This window comes from Oncorhynchus masou, chromosome 31 (genome assembly GCF_036934945.1).
Source record: "Oncorhynchus masou masou isolate Uvic2021 chromosome 31, UVic_Omas_1.1, whole genome shotgun sequence".
NCBI lineage: Eukaryota > Metazoa > Chordata > Actinopteri > Salmoniformes > Salmonidae > Oncorhynchus > Oncorhynchus masou.
This window is the reverse complement of record NC_088242.1, coordinates 23,186,847-23,213,954: the sequence shown is the minus strand read 5'-3', so window position 1 is coordinate 23,213,954 and position 27,108 is coordinate 23,186,847. Positions and strand designations below refer to the sequence as shown.

The 27,108-nt window shown below is 45.0% G+C and overlaps 1 protein-coding gene across 1 annotated transcript in view; it reads left to right on the top strand.

The window, feature by feature from the left end:
* The window catches only part of sdk2b (sidekick cell adhesion molecule 2b), a 476,242-nt gene that overhangs the window by 436,316 nt on the left and 12,818 nt on the right, over positions 1-27,108 (top strand). The window contains exons 32-44 of the mRNA XM_064950386.1: positions 54-124; positions 2,349-2,484; positions 2,921-2,977; positions 3,663-3,764; positions 4,369-4,484; positions 4,675-4,861; positions 6,097-6,234; positions 6,775-6,933; positions 7,154-7,279; positions 8,381-8,545; positions 8,812-8,952; positions 10,097-10,235; positions 19,259-19,391. Of these exons, the coding sequence (XP_064806458.1) occupies positions 54-124; positions 2,349-2,484; positions 2,921-2,977; positions 3,663-3,764; positions 4,369-4,484; positions 4,675-4,861; positions 6,097-6,234; positions 6,775-6,933; positions 7,154-7,279; positions 8,381-8,545; positions 8,812-8,952; positions 10,097-10,235; positions 19,259-19,391 (1,670 nt within the window). The remainder of the gene's footprint in view (positions 1-53; positions 125-2,348; positions 2,485-2,920; positions 2,978-3,662; positions 3,765-4,368; positions 4,485-4,674; positions 4,862-6,096; positions 6,235-6,774; positions 6,934-7,153; positions 7,280-8,380; positions 8,546-8,811; positions 8,953-10,096; positions 10,236-19,258; positions 19,392-27,108) is intronic.

The window sequence follows — 27,108 nt, the reverse complement described above, 5'->3', positions numbered from 1 at the left end:
CTCCTGGGGCTGCACGTCTTCAGCTGTGTTCTCTGTTTTCTCTCCTGTTCCAGCCCCTGACGAAGCCCCCACAATCCTCTCTGTCACGCCACACACAACTACATCCGTGCTGATTCGCTGGCAGGTAAGAAGAGGTGTGGTGATTGGTCCTGATGTCGGTCTTCCTATCCTCAGTAAAACCCAGTCATCTGTCAGTCAATGGGCGGTAATGAGAGGGCAGCGAGGTGTATAGGGTGTACTTAGACTGAGTGGAACACACACCTTCTCCCCTTCTCCTCTCTCTAACACTAACACCTGAATTAGCAGACCATAAAGGGGAGATGGAGAGTTCAAAGGTTACCGCCTGTAGGAGTTTTACATCGAGACATCCAAGCGGTTATTGCGAGACTCTTCTCTCTTTCGCCTGTTCTCTCTCTCCTCTCTTTACCCTTTCTTCTGGTCCTGTTGTCTCGTGTTTTATGACGAGGGAATTTCTCTCTGTTTCTCTCTGAATCCTGTCTCTTCATCTTATTCCTGTTGTACACTGCATGTGGTTGTGCATAGGAGGGCCGACCATAACTGAGATGAGGCAAAGGGGAATTACAGGGGAGTCATGAAATAATTGATGCACATTTCAATTGTGTTTAAATAAAAAGCTACAGTTGAAGTCGGAAGTTTACAGCCAATTATATTTTAACTCAGTTGTTCACAATTCCTGACATTTAATCCTAGTAAATATTCCCTGTCTTAGGTCAGTTAGGGTCACCACTTTATTTTAACAATGTGAAATGTCAGAATAATAGTAGAGAGAATGATTTATTTCAGCTTTTATTTCTTTCATCACATTCCCAGTGGGTCAGAAGTTTACATACACTCAATTAGTATTTGGTAGCATTGCCTTTAAATAGTTTAACTTGTGTCAAACATTTTGGGTAGCCTTCCACAATCTTCCCACAATAAGTTGGGTACATTTTAGCCCATTCCTCCTGACAGCTGGTGTTACGAAGTCAGGTTTGTAGGCCTCCTTGCTCGCACATGCTTTTTCTTTTTCAGTTCTGCCCACAAATGTTCTATAGGATTGAGGTCAGGGCTTTGCGATGGCCACTCCAATACCTTGACTTTGTTGTCCTTAAGCCATTTTGCCACAACTTTGGAAGTATACTTGAGGTCATTGTTTATTTGGAAGACCCATTTGCGATCAAGCTTTAACTGATGTCTTGAGATGTTGCTTCAATTTATCCACATAATTTTCTTCCCTCATGATGCCATCTATTTTGTGAAGTGCACCAGTCCCTCCAGCAGCAAAGCACCCCCACAACATGATACTGCCACCCCTGTGCTTCACGGTTGGGATGGTGTTCTTTGGCTTGCAAGCCTCCCCTTTTTTCCTCCAAACATAACGATGGTCATTATGGCCAAACAGTTCTATTTTTGTTTCATCAGACCTGAGAACATTTCTCCAAAAAGTACAATCTTTGACCCTATGTGCAGCGGCAAACCGTAGTCTGGCTTTTTTTATGGCAGTTTTGAAGCAGTGGCCTTTCAGGTTATGTCGATATTGTACTTGTTTTACTGTGGATATAGATACTTTTGTACCTGTTTCCTCCAGCATCTTCACAAGGTAATTTGTTGTTGTTCTGGGATACATTTGCACTTTTTGCATCAAAGTACGTTCATCTCTAGGAGACAGAACGCGTCTCCTTTCTGAGCGTTATGATGGCTGAGTGGTCCCATGGTGTTTGTACTTGCGTACTAGATGAACGTGGTACCTTCAGGCATTTGGAAATTGCTCCCAAGGATGAACCAGACTTGTGGAGGTCTACAATTTTTTTTCTGAGGTCTAGGCTGATTTCTTTTGATTTTCCCATGATGTCAAGCAGAGGCACTGAGTTTGAAAGTAGGCCTTGAAATACATCCACAGGTACACCTCCAATTGACTTAAATGATTTCAATTAGCCTAGCAGAAGCTTCTAAAAGTAAGACATCATTTTCTGGAATTTTCCAAGCTGTTAAAAGGCACAGTCAACTTAGTGTATGTAAACTTCTGACCCACTGGAATTGTGATACAGTGAATTATAAGTGAAATAATCTGTCTGTAAACAATTGTTGGAAAAATGACTTGTGTCATGCACAAAGTGGATGTCCTAACCGACTTGCCAAAACTATAGTTTGTTATCAAGACATTTGTGGAGTGGTTAAAAAAAATGAGTTTTCACGACTCCAACCTAAACATCCGACTTCAACTGTAGCTAACTAGAAATGAATCAAATGTCTAGTTAGCTAGCTCAGCTTTGTAAATATGTCTGTCTGTGAGAGAGACTATGTTGAACATGTCCTAATGGTAGTCTAACATTGTGTCGTCATCACAGCCTCCGCCTGAGGAGAAGATTAACGGTATCCTCCTGGGCTTCCGGATACGGTACCGGGAGCTCCTGTACGCCCGTCTCCTCAGTTTCTCCGTACTCACTGCCAACAGCCCCTCTGCTACCTGGGCCGAGCTCACCTGTGAGTAACAACCTTCCCACAACCTTCTTGTAACTTTTCCACAACCTCACATCAACCTCTCCACAAGTCCCCTACAACCTCTGCACAAGGTCACACAGAACTACATCAGAACATGTACATAACCTGCCCTCCTTGTCTTCCTGTAACTCTGTGGTTGTGCATGGCAAATCTTACTCTATATTCTCTCTTATAATCAGTTATGACCAGTCCTATCTTTTGTTTAATGTAGAGCTGTTATGTTATATCTGCTCTGTCTGTGTGATACATCATTTCTCTTTGATTCAATTATTGTGTGTTTCTCTAACTGTGTGGATTTTTTTCAGAGTAGTCACAGAGTGCATTAACGCAATGACATGTCTCTCCTCTACTCATGCCCTCTCCCTTCTGGCTGCCCCTTCTCACGCTCATGTTTGACCCCCCACCTGCTCCCTCACAGCCCCCTACAGCGTGCGAAACCTGAGCGAGTCCTCTCTCACCCAGTATGAGCTGGATAGTAAGTCCTCACAGGCCTGCCTGCGCTTCACACTCTGTCTCACTGCTGATGAAATACACACTGAACACCACTGTGCCCTAGTGATGGCACACACACTGGCACACACACACACTTTCATTTAGTCATTAAGCAAAAGGAAGTTAGTCCGTGTGTAAGCTCTAGCCATGTAGGTGATGTACCCAGCTGCCTTGTCTTGTGTGTGTCAGGAAATGCAGAGTGAAAATTGAGTTGACTAAATCTAATGAAGTCGTTACCATATTTGTTTGTCTGTTCTGACAGTGAGCTCAAACAGACCAGTGTGTGGGCCCTGAATTAAAGACGCCTTGTCTACTGTCTATGTGGATATTGTATCTTCAATAGGATTCACCAGGAAGACTTGCTTGTCCAGTCCAAGGTTTATGGGCTCACGTACTTGTATTTGTTTTGTCAAGCATCACAAGACCAGACGGTCACATATTTTCAGTGTATTTCTTTCCAGTACGCAACAACTGCTCAATTACATCCTTGGATAGATTCTAACTACTGCATAAGACATATTTTACAAAATCAACAAATGTATTTTCTGGCATGTATTGACCGCCCTTACAAAAGAGGTTTCTCGCATCGAGGATCCTTCCTGTTCCAATAAAGGTGAAAAGTGATGGTGGGTTGTTGGTTAATGTCAGTGTTGTTCCTTGTTCTCCAGACCTGAGCAAACACAAGCGCTATGAGATCAGGATGAGTGTGTATAATGTCATGGGGGAGGGACCAACCAGCACACCACAGGAAGTGTTTGTCGGAGAGGCAGGTAAGTCGCTCAGTGAGGTAGGGAGGTTACACACAACAATCTCTCTCTTTCTCTCTCTCTCTCTCTCTCTCTCTCTCTCTCTCTCTCTCTCTCTCTCTCTCTCTCTCTCTCTCTCTCTCTCTCTCTCTCTCTCTCTCTCTCTCAATCCTTACCTCAACAGAGGACCTGAATGGTAGAACTATAGACTATCCAGTATAGTAGAACTATAGACTATCTGACCACCCAGTATAGTAGAACCAAAGACTATCTGACCACCCAGTATAGTAGAACTATAGACTATCTGACCACATAGAATAGTAGAAATATAGACTATCTGACCACCCTGAAGGCAAATGTTTATTGGATTGGCACCATTTACAAATGTATTCAGGTTGCAGGATAAGTTTGTTTTTATTAAATTTGACTGTGTGAGCCTGAGCATAAAGTGAGAGTAGTTTTCCCTGTTCTCATCTGTAAAGCTATCAGTCCACACACAGGCAGCTGGACAGTAGTGTTTCCAGAAGCAGTGAGGAGAAAAACCCACTCAAACTGATTCCACTGATATTTCTTCTGTTTTGTTTCTACCTGGATTTTTGCTAGATTTTTACTCCTTCTTTTTTCACAGTACCCACTGCCCCACCCCAGAACGTGGCCATCCAAACAGCAACGGCCACCCAGCTGGATGTGACGTGGGAGTCTCCTCCATTGGACACTCAGAACGGAGACATCCAGGGCTACAAGGTAAGTTGGAGGGTTTCACAAGAATTCCATACCATAGAATTCTAATCATTTGAATCATTACAGTCAAAGTCATTTAAATGTATTAACAGTTACACGTTTCTGCGTGACTCTTTAATCACAGTGGGATGTAAAGGCTATCTTTACTATGAGCTAATATGTGTCTGTTCCCCATATCTCCTCCTCCCTCCAGGTGTACTTCTGGGAGCTCCAGCGTAAGAACGAGACAGAAAGGCTGCGGACTCTGTTCTTGCCAGAGGGAGGGGTCAAGCTGAAGAACCTGACTGGATACACCACCTACATGATAAGTGTGGCCCCCTTCAATGCAGCTGGGGACGGGCCCCGGAGCCCCCCGACCAGGGGCCGCACACAGCAGGCTGGTAAGCATACTGTCATGTATACTGTGTACAGTAAACAGTATACTGCCATGTAAAGAAACCCACAGGAGTTATCTGTGTCTTAAAATGAAAGGAAAGCAAATTTATTGACTTCAATTCAAATTCCTCCTCCAACCCTCAAACATTCCAAGGGTTTCTATCTGTGAGCTTTTATATGATGTTGGTGTCAGCATGCCAAGCCAGAAATGTTAGAAACCACACGGCGTAAATATCAGTTCCCTATCAATGGCCTCTTTCAGTCTCTTGACTCATCCGCTAGTTTCCTGGACAGTCTTGTTTGGTATGAGATGGTATGAAAATGTTTAGAGGCTATATTTTTTCAGTTTTTTAGTCTCAAAGCTCCTTCCTGTGGTTTCTTGGAAAAGCTTTCTCTCTGGCACAGTTATCTAAATAGCAACAGAAGACAGTCGCCAGATTGTTTTTCCCTCCAAAGATCAACCCCCCCCCTCCCTCCTTTCTGTACAGTCACTGTAGAAATGGGTTTTTCATCTGATCCCCTTGTAAAAAAGAAACATATTTGCAGTTTGCTGTGTTTGATATCTCAAGGGGGAGGGGAGGCGCAAAAGGGGTTGGAAGACACAGAGGGGGGATGTGCTCTGACCTTTTAGGCGAGAGATGGAATAGATGGAAGCAGATGACAAGTGTGTTGAGGAGAGTGTTGAGGAGAGGGCAAGAGATGGAGGAGAAGAGATACACAGGGCTGATAGCAGGAGGCTCATCACACAATGAAGCCTGTGTTTGAGGGTTACAAATAGTCCTACTCAACGACGTAAGAGAACAGGAGAGCTGTGTTCTTTGTACAGTAGTAGTGTCACAAGCTCATTTATGTCACTAGCCTATTATTACTGGAGCCTGACGGTATGATGGCTGTCATGCCCTGGGGACATTAAATGACTCTAAAAGCAAACAAACAGCACATCATCAATAGTTTTGAAATGACTTTGCGTCTTCAAAATCGAGAGCATCCATCACATGCACACAGAGGCCTGGGTTCAGAGGCTGAGACAATAAAAAGGGCTTTGGCTTTAATGCGAGCGGAAAGGGTCATAGAAGCGGAAGCCTATCTCTTGTTTCTGTAGTGTGAGAGAGCTTGATGTACAAGTACACCCCCTGGACGCTAGTCTATCACAGGGCCATCCTAATGTACACAATCCAAAATATAACTGTATATTCCTCTGACCCCCTAACCTCTGACCTGTGTGTCCACTGACCTCCAGCCCCCAGCGCTCCCAGCTTCATCCACTTCAGTGAGCTGACCACTACTTCAGTCAACGTGTCCTGGGGTGAGCCCACCTACCCCAACGGCATCCTGGAGGGCTACCGGCTGGTCTACGAGCCCTGCACCCCTGTGGACGGTAAGACACCCCCCTCAACCTGTCCGACGCATCCCACCTCACATCTGACAACTCACAATTAATGCCCATCTTTGAGGATGCATTCCAAATTACATCCAATTCCTATGTAGTCCACTACTTTTGACCAGGGCCCTGTGGGACCCATGGCCCTTATCTAAAGTAGTGCCCTATATAGGGGAATAGAGTGTCATTTGGGACACAACCCGAGTCTCTCTCACTGTATGAGGGCTAAACATCAACATACCTAATAACTACATTGAAAAACTATATTTTTCCATTGCTGAGTGAGTGGTGGCCATTATTTCCTTTGTTGACGCCAAATAGCATGCTGAATCAGTTGATAATGTTGCTATGTTAACCCTTTTCATTCATTTCCCATGTATGTCCCAACAACTGTTGGAGTGTGCCTGTGTCTGTATGTGTGTCAGTGTGTGTGTGTAATACCCAGTCCCTGGGTATTAGCCCCACTCTAAATGTGGTGTGTTTGTCTAGAGTCTACCGTGGCCTGTGCCGACTGTCTTCACTCCCCCTCCCCCCCAGGCGTCAGTAAGATAGTGACGGTGGACGTCAAAGGGGCCCCGTTCTGGATGAAGATCAAGGATCTGGCTGACGGGGTGACCTACAACTTCAGGATCCGGGCCAAGACATTCACCTATGGGCCTGAGGTGGAGGCTAACATCACCATGGGGCCTGGGGAAGGTTCGTCTTCCTCTAGCTGAGGCCCATATCCTGACTTGACACTTGACACTTAACTCAACCTTCTATGTAAATCCTTAATTGACATCAATGAATGATTTACACATGCCAGAGTATGCGAATCTCAAGCTAAGCTTAGGCCCTGAATATGCCCTAATATTTTGAAGGTATATTGAAGTTGCCTGACCCTACAACCTTTCTCTAACCTTTGACCACCATGCAGGAGCCCCCGGCCCCCCTGGAGAGCCCTTCATCTCTCGCTACGGCTCAGCTCTGACCATCCACTGGGCTAACGGTGACCCCGGGAGGTCACCTATCACACGCTACGTCATCGAGGCCAGACCCTCAGGTATATACACCCAACACGTGACATACTGGACTGGACTCCACTTGCTTGACTTATTCTTTTTAGCTTCTAGTGGAGCAAAGGGCCTCAACGGTACTTCTCCAGTGAACTATGTTCTGAACAGTTTTCATTTCTGGAGCCGGTGGACATATTGGATAGTTCCAGATGGATCCACAGTTCACAATCCTTTCCAATCATGCAATCTGTTAACCCAGCTTGGTACTTGCTTCGACAGGAATAATATGATTTAGAATAGGGTGTCAATATGGTCCAAACAGACGGTGATGTTTACTCACTATTCTTTTAATGGAGTATTGATTGGGGTGCAGCGGAGCTTGAGACGTAACGTCAGGTTTCGCCTGTGATTGACAGCTGTACAGCGGGAATAGAGGAATGATGGATGGAGGCACATCGAGAGAGATGGATTACACCACTGGTGACTTGAGGAATGGGTGGACGGGAGTAAGGGGCACTGTGCCCCAGATGTTAAGAAAGTATCATGCAGATTCACTTGGTAGCATACCGAGTGAGCCTGTCCCTAACCACATCAGTAGGACTACTCAGCTGTCCATATTACTAGTTACTATGGCACAGTTTTTCATTGTCAGGAAAATACTCCTGGCGCTACTACAGGTTAACTTTACCCTTCATATCTTCACGACGTCACTAGTGACATAAACTTTAAATGAACTCTGGTGTTGGCTGATGTTCTTGAGCACTCCATCAACGTCAAACTCCTAGGAAGATGTATGGTTATTAGCACTTAGCCCTTATGGATTCTGGCATCCATTACAAAAGTAAACATGAAACATCCCATAATATTCCATCTTGTGAATCATACCTACTGTCTTTTTATACGGTTGTATACCTCTCAAAGACAAGAGAGCAGTATGGGAGATTTACAATATATGAATTGCATGATGTTTATATGGTTTGAATTACCTTGGATATAGCCAGATTATGTTTTATACTAACATATAGACTTCTAAATGGGCTTTTCTATCGCTTATATAATGACTACTTTCAGTCTCGTTTACCAGTTTTTTCATGTTTGATTACTACTCATCCAAAAACCTTCTTCTACTTCTTCTACTCTGCCAACAGATGAAGGCTTGTGGGATATCTTGATCAAGGACATCCCAAAGGAAGTGACGTCATACACCTTCAACATGGACATTCTGAAGCAAGGGGTTAGTTATGACTTCCGGGTCATTGGAGTGAACGACTACGGCTACGGATCTCCTAGTCCACCCTCAGCCTCCATATCTGGTGAGTTCATATATCTATGTCCCAAATGTCACCCTATTCCCTTGTGCACTGCTTTTGACCAGGGTCCATAGGGGGGACACAATGGTAATTGAGCTTTGGGTTTTTATGTTAATCAATGACAAAATCTTACCTTGTTTTATAGAATTTAAGAATAATCAGTGTAACAGAAAATAGATCGTTTTCAGAAGCTACCTTTGCGTCAGTGCTCCCTGCTCTGTCCTTGTGTTTAGTCCAGTTGTTATATTGCGTGTGTTCTTCTCCTCCAGCCAAAAAGGTGGCGCCGTTCTATGAGGAGTGGTGGTTCCTTGTGGTGGTGGCTCTCGTGGGACTCATCTTCATCCTTCTACTGGTCTTCATCCTTATCATCAGAGGACAGAGCAAGAAGTACGCCAAGAAGTCTGAATCAGGTGAGAGGTCGAGCGGAAGACATGATCAGCATCATATTACTAGACAACAAGGTCTTTGTTCTGTTGCTTTTTATCTCAAAGATTCTGTATTTCTATTCTACAGTGGTCTACTTTTGGCATATAGCCTACGGGGGGAGTAAAGGGGGAGAGAGAGGGAGAAGTGGTGCATAGAGAGAGAGACAGGGAGAAATGAGAGAAAGAGACAGTGATCTGTAGAGAAGGAGTATAGTAGGGGGCCTATCTAGTTGTGCAGTCTGCTCCTCTCTGACATCAGCAGGTATTTCCTCTGCCTCAGCACTTCTCTCTGCTGTGTGGCGCTGCCAGTGCCAGGCTGCCAGGCTGGGGCAGCCCACGGTCTGAAACACAAGAGGTCCTTTCTTCTCTTCTCTCCCTTCTCTCTCGTCTCTCGCTTCCCTCCCTTCTCTGCTCTCTAACACAGAGATCCTCTCACATACCCCCTGTAACCCCCCTCATGGAATACTGGACTGGTGCAGGTTTACAAATCAGCTCGTTATAGTGACTAAATGTTTGCAGAACGGCAGCTTTGCCGCCAGATGCCCTTGCAGGGGTCTGCTGTGTAAGGGGGGTAGTATACTGTATGTGTGGACCCTTGGAATCTATGTTTAGATGCCTGGCTAAACTCACCTAATATACTGGTGATGACATCACTGTGGTATTTCCAGTCACTCTAGTTTCTATAGAACTCAGCAGTAACAGTAGTAGTGGTAGAGTACATAACATAGCATATGCATAACATCCATTCATGAGCCATCTTCTTGTGTTTCTATAATTTGTAAGTCGCTCTGGATAAGAGCGTCTGCCAAATGACTTAAATGATGTAAATGTATAGAACTCAAAGCGTGTGTCCCAAATGACACCCTATTCCATATGTAGTGCACTACTTTTGATCAGGACCCATAGGGTGCCATTTGGGACACAACCATACATTAGTAACAGCACTAAAGCTGATCCACCCCCTAAAAATATATTTAAAAAAAAAACAGTACTAGAGTGGGCTACTGTACATGACATACATAATACAACATCCATGCATCCTCTTCACAGCATCACTAACCCCCACCTGCCTGTCCGTCCATCCCTCTGGCCTGTGGTCACACAGTGTCTCCCTATGTGTGTTCATCAGGGAACAACTCTAACTGTAATGCCCTGACCCATGGAGATATGGTCAGCCTGGACGAGGGACGCTTCCCCGCCCTGGAACTCAACAACCGCCGGCTGTCCGTCAAGAACTCTTTCTGCCGTAAGAACGGCGTCTACACCAGGTCAGTAACAAGTATGCTAGCTGTTCTGGTAGACTTCCAGGCATTGCGCTAACGCTAGTTAGCTATGGTTTGCGAAACTACCTTCAACTACCTTCAAACTGCACACAAACATGAAAATGGAATCCATGAGTTCATCTGACGTATTGTCAAAATCCCATTAAATTGACTGGTTTGAATATGTTTATGGTACTGTATAGTTACACAATACTAATGATTATGGTTCTGTGTTTGTCATTATTGAGGAACACTATGACCTCATGCCTTGAGAAGTCCAACTGAGGCTGATGGCTGGATGGAAAGGACTTTATGCTGTGATGGATTGGAATGGATACTCCTATAAAGCTCTGTTTCCACTGTAAAACAGTACACACAGAGAACTGCTGCTTTTTCTAATGAGGCAGTATATTACAGACCTGGGTTCAAGTACTATTTAAAATCTTTCAAAAACATTAAGCATTTGCTTTAGCTTGCCTAGTTTGCCAGATGGGCAGGATCTGTACTTGTGTGACTATTCTATTTGTTCCATTGCACCAGACAAGCTCAATCAAGCACAGCCAAAGTATTTGAAATTATTTTTAAATAGTATTTGAACCCAGGTCTGGAATATTCCACTGTCCACAGCTTAACTGTTGATGAGTTGTCTCTGTTAATCTCATTGTCTGGCACCTTGGACCAGTGATCTGAATGGCAACTGACCAAACTCACAAGGAGGGACTGAAAATGGATTGAGTCACAGTTATAAACCCATGACCCTTTATTTTCCATTATATGATCACCCCAGTTGCAAAGCTACTGTTAATTTACCAAAGTTACCAGAAATGTCTATAATTTTGGTAATTGATGGTAATTTTTACTTGGAAAGCATTCATATATAGTATTTTTTTTTAAAGAATATATATATATATTTATTTGGATATCCGTGTCCATATTGTCCATGAGTTTCTAGTGGACAGACCATATGGTTCAAGAGAAAATAGACAAATTAATTTAAAAAGCATCTAATCAACAATGGAATTCATATCAACTCTGCAACTCTTCCAACTATCGACTTTTTCCACAATTGCCATCAGTTTTGCGCCAAAACATTTACATCAAAGACATAGTAACATAGTAAAAAAAAGGGTTTAATAAAATATATAAAGGATCATTTCATGCTGAAACCCTTATATTAAACACCAATAGTATTCACTAATCTAGTGGTTTATATTTAGGATCATGTGTTACAGCTTTGTCATTATTCTAAAATCATCTTATTTGATTATTTGATGTATTTTACATGTGATAAGGCCCCACAGAGGGCCAGAGATAATTAAAGACACCTGTGATAATCTGAAGTAACCAACAAGGTCCAAGTTACCAAAATCCTGGTAGTTTACTGGTAACGTTAGAACGTTTCCAGCAGTAATATACCCTCCCTTTGCAACCGTACCCAGAGTGTATCCATATTGCCTTGCCATATAATGAGCGATCACAGCATTGCCACTATTGAAATTAGTCTTTTCACTGTTTCTTTCTGTGTTTTATCAGTACGTTAGGAATGACCACCACATTGCAATATATTGCAGGCTCTGTGTGGAGTGTGTAATTGTGTGTGTAGTATTGCCAGCGCGATGGTACTAGGTTAGAGGAGATAGTATTATGATGAGTGTGACTGACTGACTGTGTGAGCATCCCAAGTAGAGCACTAAATAGGGAATAGGGCTCCATTTGGGACTGACGGCGAGCGAGCGAGCTCACAACAACCAGCTGGAGAGCCAGGTGCCCTCTGCTCCGATGCTCTGATGCTCTGATGCTGTGCCCGGGGGAATTAGCCCTGTCCTTGATCCCCGGGAGGTGTGTGTGTGTGTGTTTGCCCTTGGGAAAGGATCAAAGGTGCCCTGGCCTTTGAGGAGCAGCCAGCTAGCCAAGTGAGAGGAGGGTTGAGAAGAATGGTGAGAAGAAGGAGTGAGAGGAGGGGTGAGAGGAGGAATGCTCAGATGTACCTCTGCTATCTCTGAACTCCCCATAGCTGAGGTGTAAGGAAGGGAATAACTGGTAAGGCTGCTCTCGAGCGGCTAGATCTTTTTTTTTACCATTCGGCCATCAGATTTTCCACCAATGCTCCTTATAGGACACATCACTGCACTCTATACTCCTCTGTAAACAGGTCATCTCTGTATACCCATTGCAAGACCCACTGGTTGACGCTTATTTATAAAACCCTCTTAGGCCTCACTCCCTCCTATCTGAGATATCTACTGCAGCCCTCATCCTCCACATACAACACCCGTTCTGCCAGTCAGATTCTGTTAAAGGTCCCCAAAACACACACATCCCTGGGTCGCTCCTCTTTTCAGTTCGCTGCAGCTGGCGACTGGAACGAGCTGCAACAAACACAAAAACTGGACCGTTTTATCTCAATCTCTTCATTCAAAGACTTAATCACGGACACACTTACTGACAGTTGTGGCTGCTTTGCGTGATGTATTGTTGTCTCTACCTTTTTGCCCTCTGTGCTGTTGGCTGTGCCCAATAATGTTTGTACCATGTTTTGTGCTGCTACCATGTTGTGCTGCTGCCATGTTGTGTTGCTACCATGTTGTTGTCATGTTGTGTTGCTACCATGCTGTGTTGTCATGTGTTGCTGCCTTGCTATGATGTTGTTTTAGGTCCCTCTTTGTGTAGTGTTGTCTCTCTTGTCGTGATGTGTGTTTTGTCCTATATATATATTTTTTAAACATGTTTAATCCCAGCCCCCGTCCCCGTAGGAGGCCTTTTGCCTTTTGGTCGGCCGTCATTGTAAATAAGAATTTGTTCTTAATTGACTTGCCTAGTTTAATAAAGGATAAATAATGTTAATTTATTTTGGTGGTTTACGAGAGGGTAAAGAGTGTGCTACTACCCCTCTCTACATTTGAGAACTATTAAATATTTCACACCTCACTCACTCAACAGTGGATGAGCATCTGAGTGATGGGGGAAGAGAGGGAGGGAGGGAGGGAGGGAGGGAGGGAGGGAGGGAGGGAGGGAGGGAGGGAGGGAGGGAGGGAGGGAGGGAGGGAGGGAGGGAGGGAGGGAGGGAGGGAGGGGAGGAGTGGGCCTGTTGAGCAGAGCTTCCTCTGAATTGTTAAGCAGGCAGTTTATCATAATCTCCCACTGGGCCGACAATAACATTTCTTCACATTCACTCCTTAACCCTGTCTGCTCATAGCAGGGCTATCCCAGCCATGACTAATCTTGTGGAACTAGTCCTTTCTCACAGAAGAGACTATTGTGGAACCAGCCCAATGTGTATCTGCATCTTGTTGTAACATCTAGTGCGTGAGATTAGCCCAGGACCAATAAGCAATTTGAATTAGTAGTGGAGATTTGTATAGCTCTTACTGCAGAGGGGAGAATGTGATGGGACAAAGTTACAGGTTTGTCATTGAGAGTTTGTGTTGACATTTTATGACACAGTGAACTGGTTTTTATCTAAATGACGAAGGGAGACTTGTCTTGTCTATGTCAGTCTGGGGACTTTAAGGTCAACAGCAGACAGACAGCAGACTTGGGCCGGGCTGGGATAGGCTCTGATCCAACAGCAGACAGACATCAGACTTGGGCCGGGCTGGGATAGGCTCTGATCCAACAGCAGACAGACATCAGACTTGGGCCGGGCTGGGATAGGCTCTGATCCAACAGCAGACTACATCAGACTTGGGCCGGGCTGGGATAGGCTCTGATCCAACAGCAGACAGACAGCAGACTTGGGCCGGGCTGGGATAGGCTCTGATCCAACAGCAGACAGACATCAGACTTGGGCCGGGCTGGGATAGGCTCTGATCCAACAGCAGACAGACATCAGACTTGGGCCGGGCTGGGATAGGCTCTGATCCAACAGCAGACAGACATCAGACTTGGGCCGGGCTGGGATAGGCTCTGATCCAACAGCAGACAGACAGCAGACTTGGGCCGGGCTGGGATAGGCTAACAATGGTCACTGATCCAACAGCAGACAGACATCAGACTTGGGCTCTGATCCAACAGCAGACAGACTGGGATAGGCTCTGATCCAACAGCAGACAGACATCAGACTTGGGCCGGGCTGGGATAGGCTCTGATCCAACAGCAGACAGACAGCAGACTTGGGCCGGGCTGGGATAGGCTCTGATCCAACAGCAGACAGACAGCAGACTTGGGCCGGGCTGGGATAGGCTCTGATCCAACAGCAGACTACATCAGACTTGGGCCGGGCTGGGATAGGCTCTGATCCAACAGCAGACAGACATCAGACTTGGGCCGGGCTGGGATAGGCTCTGATCCAACAGCAGACAGACATCAGACTTGGGCCGGGCTGGGATAGGCTCTGATCCAACAGCAGACAGACAGCAGACTTGGGCCGGGCTGGGATAGGCTCTGATCCAACAGCAGACAGACATCAGACTTGGGCCGGGCTGGGATAGGCTCTGATCCAACAGCAGACAGACATCAGACTTGGGCCGGGCTGGGATAGGCTCTGATCCAACAGCAGACAGACAGCAGACTTGGGCCGGGCTGGGATAGGCTCTGATCCAACAGCAAATGGACAGCAGACTTGCTCAGCAATTCCTCCAACGGCTTCAGGAAGATGGATGTTAGTGTTGTCCAGGTTCCAGACAGCTGGGATGTGACAGGGGAGACCTGAGCTAGCTCAACATGATCCGGACCTTATCTGGAGGAGCAAGGAGAATGTTGCAACTAATGTTGCAACTTGTATCGCTTATCAAGCGGTGCAGTCCTTCATTAGTGACTGTGTGTCCTCCTCTATCTAACAGGGCTGTCAGCAAGGTTACAGTGTTGGAGGTTATAGGTTCAAGGATCTACTAACAGCCATTTATGGGCCAACATTAAAGGTCCTGAACTCCACTTTCTGAAAAGTACTTTTACTCTCATGGCTAACTACCAGGAAGTTTGAAAAGACAGGCTGAGTTGGCGGGAGCTTATGTTCATGACAGCTCTTGTTAAACAACTTGGAGGCAGTGAGCGGTGTTGCAGTAAAATCATCTCAAGCAAATTTGGTGACACACAAAGCAACTCAAACAACATGGAAATTGCATCAATCATTTTTTTAAATTATTTTTTATATACATTTCCCATTTTGCATGTCTCTTGTGATGCAGTTCACAGCAGCACTGACGGATGTGTTGACTTGACAACTGCCTCTGAGTTTTCAACGACCCTTCCCCCCTTTTGTTCCATGCTGGCTGAAGACCTAGCTAGCTAGTAACACCAGAAACAGATGAAGACCTAGCTAGATAGTAACACCAGACACAGATGAAGACCTAGCTAGCTAGTAACACCAGACACAGATGAAGACCTAGCTAGCTAGTAACACCAGACACAGATGAAAGAGATGAAAGAGTAAACATTTAAGTATCTTTGCCATAGATAAATGGGGTAAACTTTTAATTATATTTGCTGACAACTTAGTCAGATATTGGAGAGTGGAGTATCTAGCTATATAAACCACAACCCTCTGCAAACACGCCTTCTGTGATGTTGGTTATAAGGCTGTACTTATTTAAATTAGGGAAGAGAATACCATGTTATCATTGGTGTATTCCAATGAGAGTTAAGGTGATGTCACCTTGTCCCCTTAATAATGAATGCAAGTGAATGCGGGAGGAGACCAGTAACTTTATGATCAAACTTGCTCAATGAAGAAGCAACAGTCATTTTTTATACTTTGATCTGGTTTCCTTCAAATATCATCATCCAATTTCAAGAAAAACATTATTTGGACTGTTCATGACCTTTAACTTATAGAAAATGTCAATAATACATGAATAGATTTCCATTGTGTTCATTTCACTCCTGTATCCAAGTGTATTAAATGTAATCTTGTTACAAATTATTAACAGTATTAGATGGAATTGAAATGCAGCTCTCCGTGATTTCTCTAAAGGGTCGGGATTTAGTTCAAATTTGTTAGCACCACGCCCGTGATTACCCCCCCCACACACACACACACACACACACACACACACAGAGCCCCTGATACAGAAGGACAAAAAAATAATAAATGTACATTGCTTTTCTGGGAGAGGGGGGCTCCCCAATTGTCAAATGTTGGGGAATAAGAGATTTGAAAGTCGAGGTTTCAAAGTTTGGTTTTGGGAATGCACTCAAACTCTAAACAAAATATTTGTGGAAGAAATACTTATGCAAAATAAGGTTGATTTTGGACTGTAAAACTGAACAGTTTGCTGTGGCCTGAGGGAGAGAGAGAGACAGACAGTGAGGGAGAGAGAGATTGAGAGAGGCTGTCCCGGCCAAACCAACCAGGGCCAGTCAACAAAAACAGATGTCTGATTGTTTAACAGGCTTAGGGACAGAGGGAGGACAATGTCGAGGAATTTATGCAGAACGCAAAGCCATCTTTTTTTCACCAAATTTTAAGAACCCTTGAGTGCTTTGAGAGAGCTGTTCAGAGGGCACCACTTGTGGGTGTTGTGAGGTCTCTCTCTCTCCCCTTCTCGCTCTCATAACAAGCATTCTCAATACCCTCCCCTTGACCCTATCCACTACACTTATTCACTCACTCCACTGCTCATAAAGATCCCTCACTCCATACTCATAAATCGTGCCCTTGTAAACCTCCACTCCACACGTATCTATGAATGGAGAGGTTTTTAAAGTGTCACTCATGCTCCATGAAACATGGCTGTTGACTCGTACATGGATTCATATGGATGATAACTTTTACAAGGGAGCGAACAATAACCTAACCTACACATCCTGAGCCTTTCTATGTGAGACTGCATGGGGATTTCTGCCTATGCAGTGAGCTCCTCCACTCCATAAGGGTTCAATTCATGAGTTGGTCACAAGGCTAACTGTGCCTGCCATTGCAGCCCACAGTGACAGTGTTTAATGAGAAGAGATGATTCATACTGAATGCAGGCAGGCAGGGATCTAATGGCTGTCCCATGATCCTGATAATAAACAACCCCACCATACTCCCCTGCCCCCTACCCACCACTACCCAAACAAAAAGTCAATGTAGTGTCTCCATCAGATATTAGAGGGAACAGTATTTTTATCCCTTGAAAGTAGACTATTAGTGTTAAGTGCCTGGAGACAGTTCAGTACATTTCACTGATCATCAGTGTGTATCTTTCAACTGTTTCCCTGGTTCCTTTCATGCAGTTTCTCTGTGCCATGTCACTCTGATGTGTGAACAGGATTTTTTTTAGTGATTTAATACAAGTTGCTTAAGAGGATGGAACTTTCTGTTTCCAAAACGCTATATATCCATTTTCAGAAATGTTGGTAAATTAGCTTGTATTGTTTAAAAACTTATGAAAGAGATTGGTGTGTTTTTTCACTTTTCACTAATCATGGCATGGGGTTATTCGATGACAGCATGTATTTGTTTAAAATCGATCAGTTGACGTTTTCATTTTACTGTATATATATATGCTGCAAAAAAGTATTTAGTCAGCCACCAATTGTGCAAGTTCTCCCACTTAAAAAGATGAGAGAGGCCTGTAATTTTCATCATAGGCCCACTTCAACTATGACAGACAAAATGAGAAAAAGATCCAGAAAATCACATTGTAGGATTTTTAATGAATTATTTTGCAAATGATGGTGGAAAATAAGTATTTGGTCAATAACAAAAGTTTCTCAATACTTGTTATATACCCTTTGTTGGCAATGACAGAGGTCAAACATTTTCTGTAAGTCTTCACAAGGTTTTCACACACTGTTGCTGGTATTTTGGCCCATTCCTCCATGAGATCTCCTCTAGAGCAGTGATGTTTTGGGGCTGTTGCTGGGCAACACGGACTTTCAACTCCCTCCAAAGATTTTCTATGGGATTGAGATCTGGAGACTGGCTTGGCCACTCCAGGACCTTGAAATGCTTCTTATGAAGCCACTCCTCCGTTGCCCGGGTGGTGTGTTTGGGATCATTGTCATGCTGAAAGACCCAGCCACGTTTCATCTTCAATGCCCTTGCTGATGGAAGGAGGTTTTCACTCAAAATCTCACAATACATGGCCCCATTCATTCTTTCCTTTACACGGATCAGTCGTCCTGGTCCCTTTGCAGAAAAATAGCCCCAAAGCATGATGGTTCCACCCCCATGCTTCACAGTAGGTATGGTGTTCTTTGGATGCAACTCAGCATTCTTTGTCCTCCAAACACGACAAATATCTATTTTGGTTTCATCTGACCATATGACATTCTCCCAATCTTCTTCTGGATCATCCAAATACTCTCTAGCAAACTTCAGATGGGCCTGGACATGAACTGGTTTAAGCAGGGGGACACGTCTGGCACTGCAGGATTTGAGTCCCTGGCGGCGTAGTGTGTTACTGATGGTAGGCTTTGTTACTTTGGTCCCAGCTCTCTGCAGGTCATTCACTAGGTCCCCCCGTGTGGTTCTGAGATCTTTGCTCACCATTCTTGTGATCATTTTGACACCACGGGGTGAGATCTTGCGTGGAGCCCCAGACCGAGGGAGATTATCAGTGGTCTTGTATGTCTTCCATTTCCTAATAATTGCTCCCAAAGTTGATTTCTTCAAACCAAGCTACTTACCTATTGCAGATTCAGTCTTCCCAGCCTGGTGCAGGTCTACAATTTTGTTTCTGGTGTCCTTTGACAGCTCTTTGGTCTTGGCCATTGTGGAGTTTGGAGTGTGACTGTTTGAGGTTGTGGACAGGTGTCTTTTATACTGATAACAAGTTCAAACAGGTGCCATTAATACAGGTAACGAGTGGAGGACAGAGGAGCCTCTTAAAGAAGAAGTTACAGGTCTGTGAGAGCCAGAAATCTTGCTTTTTGTAGGTGACCAAATACTTATTTTCCACCATAATTTGCAAATAAATTCATAAAAAATCCTACAATGTGATTTTCTGGATTTTTTTGAAGTTGAAGTGTACCTATGATGAAAATTACAGGCCTCTCTCATATTTTTAAGTGTGAGAACATGCACAATTGGTGGCTGACGAAATACTTTTTTGCCCCACTGTATATATATATATATATAAATAAATATGGTCCTGTCTCCTCAGGTCTCCTCCTCGGCCCAGCCCAGGCAGTCTAAACTACTCTGATGAGGATTTGAGCACCACCAAGTACAACGATCTGATCCCAGCTGAGACCAGCAGCCTGACCGAGAAGCCATCTGAGATATCAGACTCTCAGGTACCAACAGTATGTACTACTACTCTTAACGTCTCCCATCTCACTGTCTGTCACACTGTCTGTCTGTCAACATATTGAATCCCTCTGCACCTCACCTTCACATTGATGCTATGCCCCTAGATGTGGATCTAGGGGTGGGGCATCAGAATTTCCCCCACTAATGGTTAAGATTAGGCCTGGGGGAGGAGCAGCTATATCCTAGATCTGTACCTAGAGGAAACAGCACGCCGGAGTGATTGGCTCAGTGCATTATCCAGGCGCCTGGTTGTGATCTAATGTAACCTTGTCTGTGAGCACACTCAGGGCATTGATAGGTTTGGATGTGAAATGTGTCCCATGTCTCTCCTGGTCTCTATGGGGCTGTCAGTCTGAGCTGGAGGCAGGTTCTGGGAGTAGGGCCAGTGGCCAGTGCCCAGCGCTGGTGGTGGTCGGAATCAAGCACAGAGGATGCACATGCACACATACACACACAGACTGGAGTGTCGGCTGCGTTCTCAGGCCCAGACTGGATTCCTTCCACAGCCCTGTCCTCATCTTGGGCAACCGTTACCCATAATGCCCTTCAATACCGGTCCCAGTCTGCTGTTGGCATCTGCTGAATCAGAGGAACAGACAGGGCTGGGGCCCAATGAACAGCTTTCATCAATGGACTGGATGTCTCTCTCACTTCCTCTCTCTCATCTTTCTCTCTCTCTCTGCTTCTCCTCTCTCTCTTTATCTCACTCTCTCTTTATCTCACTCTCTCTTTATCCCTCAGATCTCAAATTAAATTTTTATCTCGCTTTTCATTTTGATCTTTTTCCTGGCTGGCTCGTTTTCCCCTGTGTGTATACTGATCCCCTTGTTGCTGTTCTTGTTCACGCTCTTTCCCACCTGTACTCTGCTCTTGTGGTTTGTGTGAAAACCCTGTGGTCGGTAGTCTGGTTTTGATGGCAGTCAGATGAAAGTGATGGGGAAGCGGTTCTAAATTCCCCTGGTAACAGCCTTCCTTCTATGTTTTCTTTCATCTTGGAATTTTTTACTCTAGCTTTCCCAAATTATGTAGGACTCTATTCCCTATATAGTGCACTCCTTTTGACCAGAGCTCTATGGCACTGTCGTAGTGCACTATAAAGAGAATAGGTTGCCATTTGGGATTCCGTTTCTACGAAATCCATTCCAGTGTGAATTCCAAAGAGCCAGAAGTCTCTCTCCACCTTATCAAGAGCTTAGCTTCTTTCACATCAATGGAGAAATCTCCCACCCAATGAACTGCTACGGACAGGATCTTTCCCTACAACCAAAACATCCTCCAATGTGAGCCATTTTTACATGTCATCATCGGGCTGACATATCTACCGTTCCACACCCCTGTATTGTCAAACAAGTTCAAATACAGTAGCCAATTCTAGCCCTCCAGCCCTCCAACCACCCCTGCCACCACCCCAGACTTAAGGGGGCCAGACAGGAGTCACATTTGATGGGATTGGAGAGCCTGTTCTTCTTAGCCCCGCGGTTCCCCTGCCATCCCCTCTGACAGCATATCATCACCCAGATGACCAGGAATGTGATGCTCCTTTTGAAGTTTTATTGAGCGGATAACTCCAGGCCATCAGCTTACACACACACACACACACGCGCGCGCACGCATGCGCACACGCACACGGGCACACACACGCGCGCGAACACACACACACACACACACACACACATACACACACACAACCCCAGGCTATCAGCTCTGTTCAGTGTTGGGTTGGGGTTGGGGTTGGGGCTGTCTCCATTAAGCCCTATGGGCCTCCAGTGGCAGGTATAAGTTGGCTATTGTCTTCCTCTTAAGAAGGGATTTGGAAGAAGAAGAAGTTGTGGGGTTGTCATGGACTGTCTGCAGGTAGACAAGACAAACAGTCTCCAGAAGCCAGGAGACCGTGTTGAGTTAGGCGGTTTGTTCAGTCAAGTGTCACCGTGTCTCTGTGTGTCTGTGTGTGTGACACTCTGCATAGAGACCAGCGGTAGAGAATGGAATGAGCTCATCTCTGAGGCGATGGGAGATGGTTTGAAGATAATGCCTGCGTCCCAAATGGCACCCTATTCCTTTTGTAGTGCCTTATTGCCCCATTTCAAAAGTAGTGCACTATAGAGGGAATAGAGTGCCATTTGGAACTCAACCAGTGTGATGCTTCATCATGGGAGAGGAAAGAAAATATCTGTGTGTTCTCCACCCATGGATGTTGTGTGTTACTGGAGCTGAGACATAGACACCACATTGAAAAACGTCTGCTGTGTTATGATTGTCTCCCATAACAACGCAGATGATTGTTTTGACTGGAACTACTCCGAGGGTTCGTCTGTAGCATTATTAAAATGCTATTATTAAGTCATATGATGTCACTTCCTGGAACCAAACAAAAATAGAATAGGATGTGAGTATGCTAGATCATAAAAAGATAGAGAAAGATTATATTAATTAAATACTGTTTTGTGTCTTCTCACTTTTGTTTTGTATTTCACTTGCTTTGGCAATGTAAACACGTTTCCATGCCAACAACGCCCCTTTGAATTGAATTGAGAGAGAGAGAGAAACAGAGGAAATACTTGACAATAAAATACTATAATTCCTGACATATATTTCTGATGTTAGACATTTATACTGAGACAGCAATGTTACATTTTCAGACAATAGCCCAGAGCCAAATCTGTCAGTACTCTCTGATGAATATGTGCATCCTAAACAACAGCAGTGTGTGTGCAGAGGGGGATTAAAACTCTGTAGTCACACTAAATCCCTGTCTCAAATGATGTACAGCTGGATTTTAGGGGATTCCGCAATCAACTTTTTATAATCATACACACACACGGACACACACTTATACGAGCGCATAAACACACACAAACATACCTCATCCTCCTCCCTCTGTACTGTCCTAGTGTTTGTCTGCTGCCTGGGGTTCCTGCTGTGCTCACTGTAACAGTGATGAGAGGGAAATAGTGCACCCCCCATCCTCCCTTTCTGTTATGATCCATAACTACATGACAAAGGGTCACCTCTCTCTCTCTCTCTCTCTCTCTCTCTCTCTCTCTCTCTCAAGGTGATAAAGTATAGGGTTATGGGAGATTCTTTAACCCCAATTCCCAAGATAAAGTTCACAAGAGTCTGACAGCTAGAACAGCACTGAAGACCCAACTATGCATTCCACTCTTGCCCCCATCTATACTGAACAAAAATATAAGCCCAACATGCAACAATTTTACTGAGTTACAGTTCATATAAGGAAATCAGTCAAGTGAAATAAATTCCTTAGGTCTATGGATTTCACATGACTGGGCAGGGGTGCAGCCATGTGTGGGCCTGGGAGGGCATAAGCCCACCCACTTGAGAGCCAGACCCACCCACTGAGCAGCCAGGCCAAGCCAATCAGAATGAGTTTTTCCCAACAAAAGGGATTTATTATTTATTACAGACATAAATACTCCTCAGTTTCATCAGCTGTTCAGTGGCTGGTCTCAGACAATCCTGCATGTAAAGTAACCAGATGTGGAGGTCCTGGGCTGGCGTGGTTACACGTGGTCTGCGGTTGTGAGGCCGGTTGGACGTATTGAGAAATTCTCTAAGACGAAGTTGGAGGCGGATATAGAAGAGCATTAACATTCAATTATCTGGCAATAGTTCTGGTGGACATTCCTGCAGTCAGCATGCCAACTGCACACTCCTTCAAAACATGAAACATCTGTGGCATTGTGTTGTGTGACAGAATTTCACATTTTAGAGTGGCCTTATTGTCCCCAGAACAAGATGCACCTGTGTAATGTTCATGCCGTTTAATCATCTTTTTGATATGCTACACCTGTTAGGTGGATGGATTATCTTGGCAAAGGAGAAATACTCACTAACAGGGATGTAAACATATTTGTGCACAACATTTGAGAGAAATAAGCTTTTTGTGCGTATGGAACATTTCTGGGATCTTTTATTTCAGCTCAAGAAACATGGGACCAACACTTTACATGTTGCGTTTATATTTTTGTTTCGTATATTCTAGGGCAACGAGTCTTCTGAGAAGTCTAGAGATTTTCTCAGAGAATACTGTATGTCAGTTTGACTCCACACCTTCGTATCTCTGTCTCCATAAAGAAGCTTGTCTTTATCCCTGGGTGTTGAGAGTTTGACCTCTAGGATGATAAGGTCAATGTGATTTCTGACCTATTCTGAGTGTTATTCCATCTCTTTTTTTTCCGAAGATCTTTTTCAGGACAGTTTCCTTCAAGTCAACCTTTATTTAACCAGGTAGGCCAAGATAAAGCAAAGCAGTGCGATACAAACAACAGTTACACATGGAATACACAAATGTACAGTCAATGACACAATAGAAAAACTTGATATACAGTGTGTGCAAATGAGGTAAGATTAGGGAGGTAAGGTAATAAATAGGCTGTAGTGGTGAAGTAATTACAATTTAACAATTAAACACTGGAGTAATAGATGTGCAGACGATGAATGTGCAAGTAGAGATACTGGGGTGCAAAGGAGCAAAAAAAAAATAAAAAAATATGGGGATGAGGTATGGGCTTTTTACAGATGGGCTATGTACAGGTGCAATGATCTATGAGCTTTTGATATTTGTTCCAGTCATTGGCAGCAGAGAACTGGAAGGAAAGGCAGCCAAAGTAGGAATTGGCTTTGGGGGTGACCAGTGAAATATAACTGCTGGAGAGTGTGCTATGGGTGGGTGTTGCTATGGTGACCAGTGAGCTGAGATAAGGCGGGGCTTTACCTAGCAAAGACTTATAGATGACCTGGAGCCAGTGGGTTTACAGTCTAACCAGACACCTAGGTATTTGTAATCGTCCACATACAGTGGGACAAAAAATAATTTAGTCAGCCACCAATTGTGCAAGTTCTCCCACTTAAAAAGATGAGAGAGGCCTGTAATTTTCATCATAGGTACACTTCAACTATGACAGAGAAAATGAGAAAAAAAATCCAGAAAATCACATTGTAGGATTTTTAATGAATGAATTTGCAAATTATGGTGGAAAATAAGTATTTGGTCAATAACAAAAGTTTATCTCAATACTTTGTTATATACCCTTTGTTGGCAATGACAGAGGTCAAATGTTTTCTGTAAGTCTTCACAAGGTTTCCACACACTGTTGCTGGTATTTTGGCCCATTCCTCCATGCAGATCTCCTCTAGAGCAGTGATGTTTTGGGGCTGTTGCTGGGCAACACGGACTTTCAACTCCCTCCAAAAATGTTATATGGGGTTGAGACCTTGAAATGCTTCTTACGAAGCCACTCCTTCGTTGCCCGGGCGGTGTGTTTGGGATCCTTGTCAAGCTGAACGACCCAGCCACGTTTCATTTTCAATGCCCTTGCTGATGGAAGGAGGTTTTCAAACAAAATCTCACAATACATGGCCCCGTTCATTCTTTCCTTTACACGGATCAGTCGTCCTGGTCCCTTTGCAGAAAAACAGCCCCAAAGCATGATGTTTCCACCCCCATGCTTCACAGTAGGTATGGTGTTCTTTGATTTTCTGGATTTTTTTCCCTCATTTTGTCTGTCATAGTTGAAGTGTACCTATGATGAAAATTACAGGCCTCTCTCATATTTTTAAGTGGGAGAACTTGCACAATCGGTGGCTGACTAAATACTTTTTTGCCCCACTGTATTCTAAGTCAGTTGCGGGCAGCGATCGATTGAAGAGTATGCTTTTAGTTTTACTTGCATTTCAGAGCCGTTGGAGGCCCTGGAAGGAGAGTTGTATCGCATTGAAGCTCGTCTGGAGGTTAGTTAACACAGTGTACAAAGAAGGGCCAGAAGTATACAGATGATGTCGACAGCAGCATATTTTAGCCAGTCATCAGCATTAAATGTCAACCTTATGTTGCTGTCAACGTGAAAATGAAAAACACCCCCCGCCAAAGAAAACGTCAGTCAGAAATATTCCACATGTTAATGAGATGAAGTCTTAATCTCTCTAGATACTCTAGTTACTTAACATAATAATTATGCAAAGAGCAGTCTTGGATTTGCCACTGGCTGGTATGGTGTCTCTCTCTTTTCCTTAGATAGAAGAGTAACTCCCCTGGGGACTGTGTAGAGCTCAGTTGCATGCCTAAAGCCTTGGCCCATTCATAGCATCTCCCCTAATTAGCCTTTAATGTGTTCGAATGAATCACCATTTCACAGGCTGTACCACCTCAAGGCATAATTTAACGCATCTTATTTTAGTGTAGATTCCACAATAGGACCCTTTACTTTCTTTTGGACAAGGATGTGGAATGGAGAGAATGAGGAAGGGAAAGGAGGGAGTTTGGAAGAGAGGGAGTGAGGAAGGGAAAGGAGGGAGGGTGGAAGAGAGGGAGTGAGGAAGGGAAAGGATGGAGGGTGGAAGAGAGGGAGTGAGGAAGGGAAAGGAGAGAGGGTGGAAGAGAGGGAGGGAGGAAGGGAAAGGAGAGAGGGTGGAAGAGAGGGAGGTATGGAAAGGAGAGAGGGTGGAAGAGAGGGAGGGAGGAAGGGAAAGGAGGGAAGGTGGAAGAATGGGAGTGAGGAAGGGAAAGGAGAGAGGGTGGAAGAGAGGGAGGGAGGAAGGGAATGGAGGGAGGTTGGAAGAGAGGGAGGGAGGAAGGGAAAGGAGGGAGGGTGGAAGAATGGGAGTGAGGAAGGGAAAGGAGAGAGGGTGGAAGAGAGGGAGGGAGGAAGGGAATGGAGGGAGGTTGGAAGAGAGGGAGGGAGGAAGGGAAAGGAGGGAGGGTGGAAGAATGGGAGTGAGGAAGGGAAAGGAGAGAGGGTGGAAGAGAGGGAGGGAGGAAGGGAATGGAGGGAGGTTGGAAGAGAGGGAGGGAGGAAGGGAATGGAGGGAGGTTGGAAGAGAGGGAGGGAGGAAGGGAAAGGAGAGAGGGTGGAAGAATGGGAGTGAGGAAGGGAAAGGAGAGAGGGTGGAAGAGAGGGAGGGAGGAAGGGAAAGAGGGAGGTTGGAAGAGAGGGAGGGAGGAAGGGAAAGGAGGGAGGGTGGAAGAGAGGGAGTGAGGAAGGGAAAGGAGGGAGGTTGGAAGAGAGGGAGGGAGGAAGGGAAAGGAGGGGGGGTGGAAGAGAGGGAGTGAGGAAGGGAAAGAAGGGAGGTTGGAAGAGAGGGGGGGAGGAAGGGAAAGGAGGGAGGGTGTAAGAGAGGGAGGGAGGAAGGGAAAGGAGGGAGGTTGGAAGAGAGGGGGGGAGGAAGGGAAGGAGGGAGGGTGGAAGAGAGGGAGGGAGGAAGGGAAAGGAGGGAGGGTGTAAGAGAGGGAGGGAGGAAGGGAAAGGAGGGAGGTTGGAAGAGAGGGGGGGAGGAAGGGAAAGGAGGGAGGTTGGAAGAGAGGGAGGGAGGAAGGGAAAGGAGGGAGGGTGGAAGAGAGGGAGGGAGGAAGGGAAAGGAGGGAAGGTGGAAGAATGGGAGTGAGGAAGGGAAAGGAGAGAGGGTGGAAGAGAGGGAGGGGGGAAGGGAAAGGAGGGAGGTTGGAAGAGAGGGAGGGAGGAAGGGAATGGAGGGAGGTTGGAAGAGAGGGAGGGAGGAAGGGAAAGGAGAGAGGGTGGAAGAATGGGAGTGAGGAAGGGAAAGGAGAGAGGGTGGAAGAGAGGGAGGGAGGAAGGGAAAGAGGGAGGTTGGAAGAGAGGGAGGGAGGAAGGGAAAGGAGGGAGGGTGGAAGAGAGGGAGTGAGGAAGGGAAAGGAGGGAGGTTGGAAGAGAGGGAGGGAGGAAG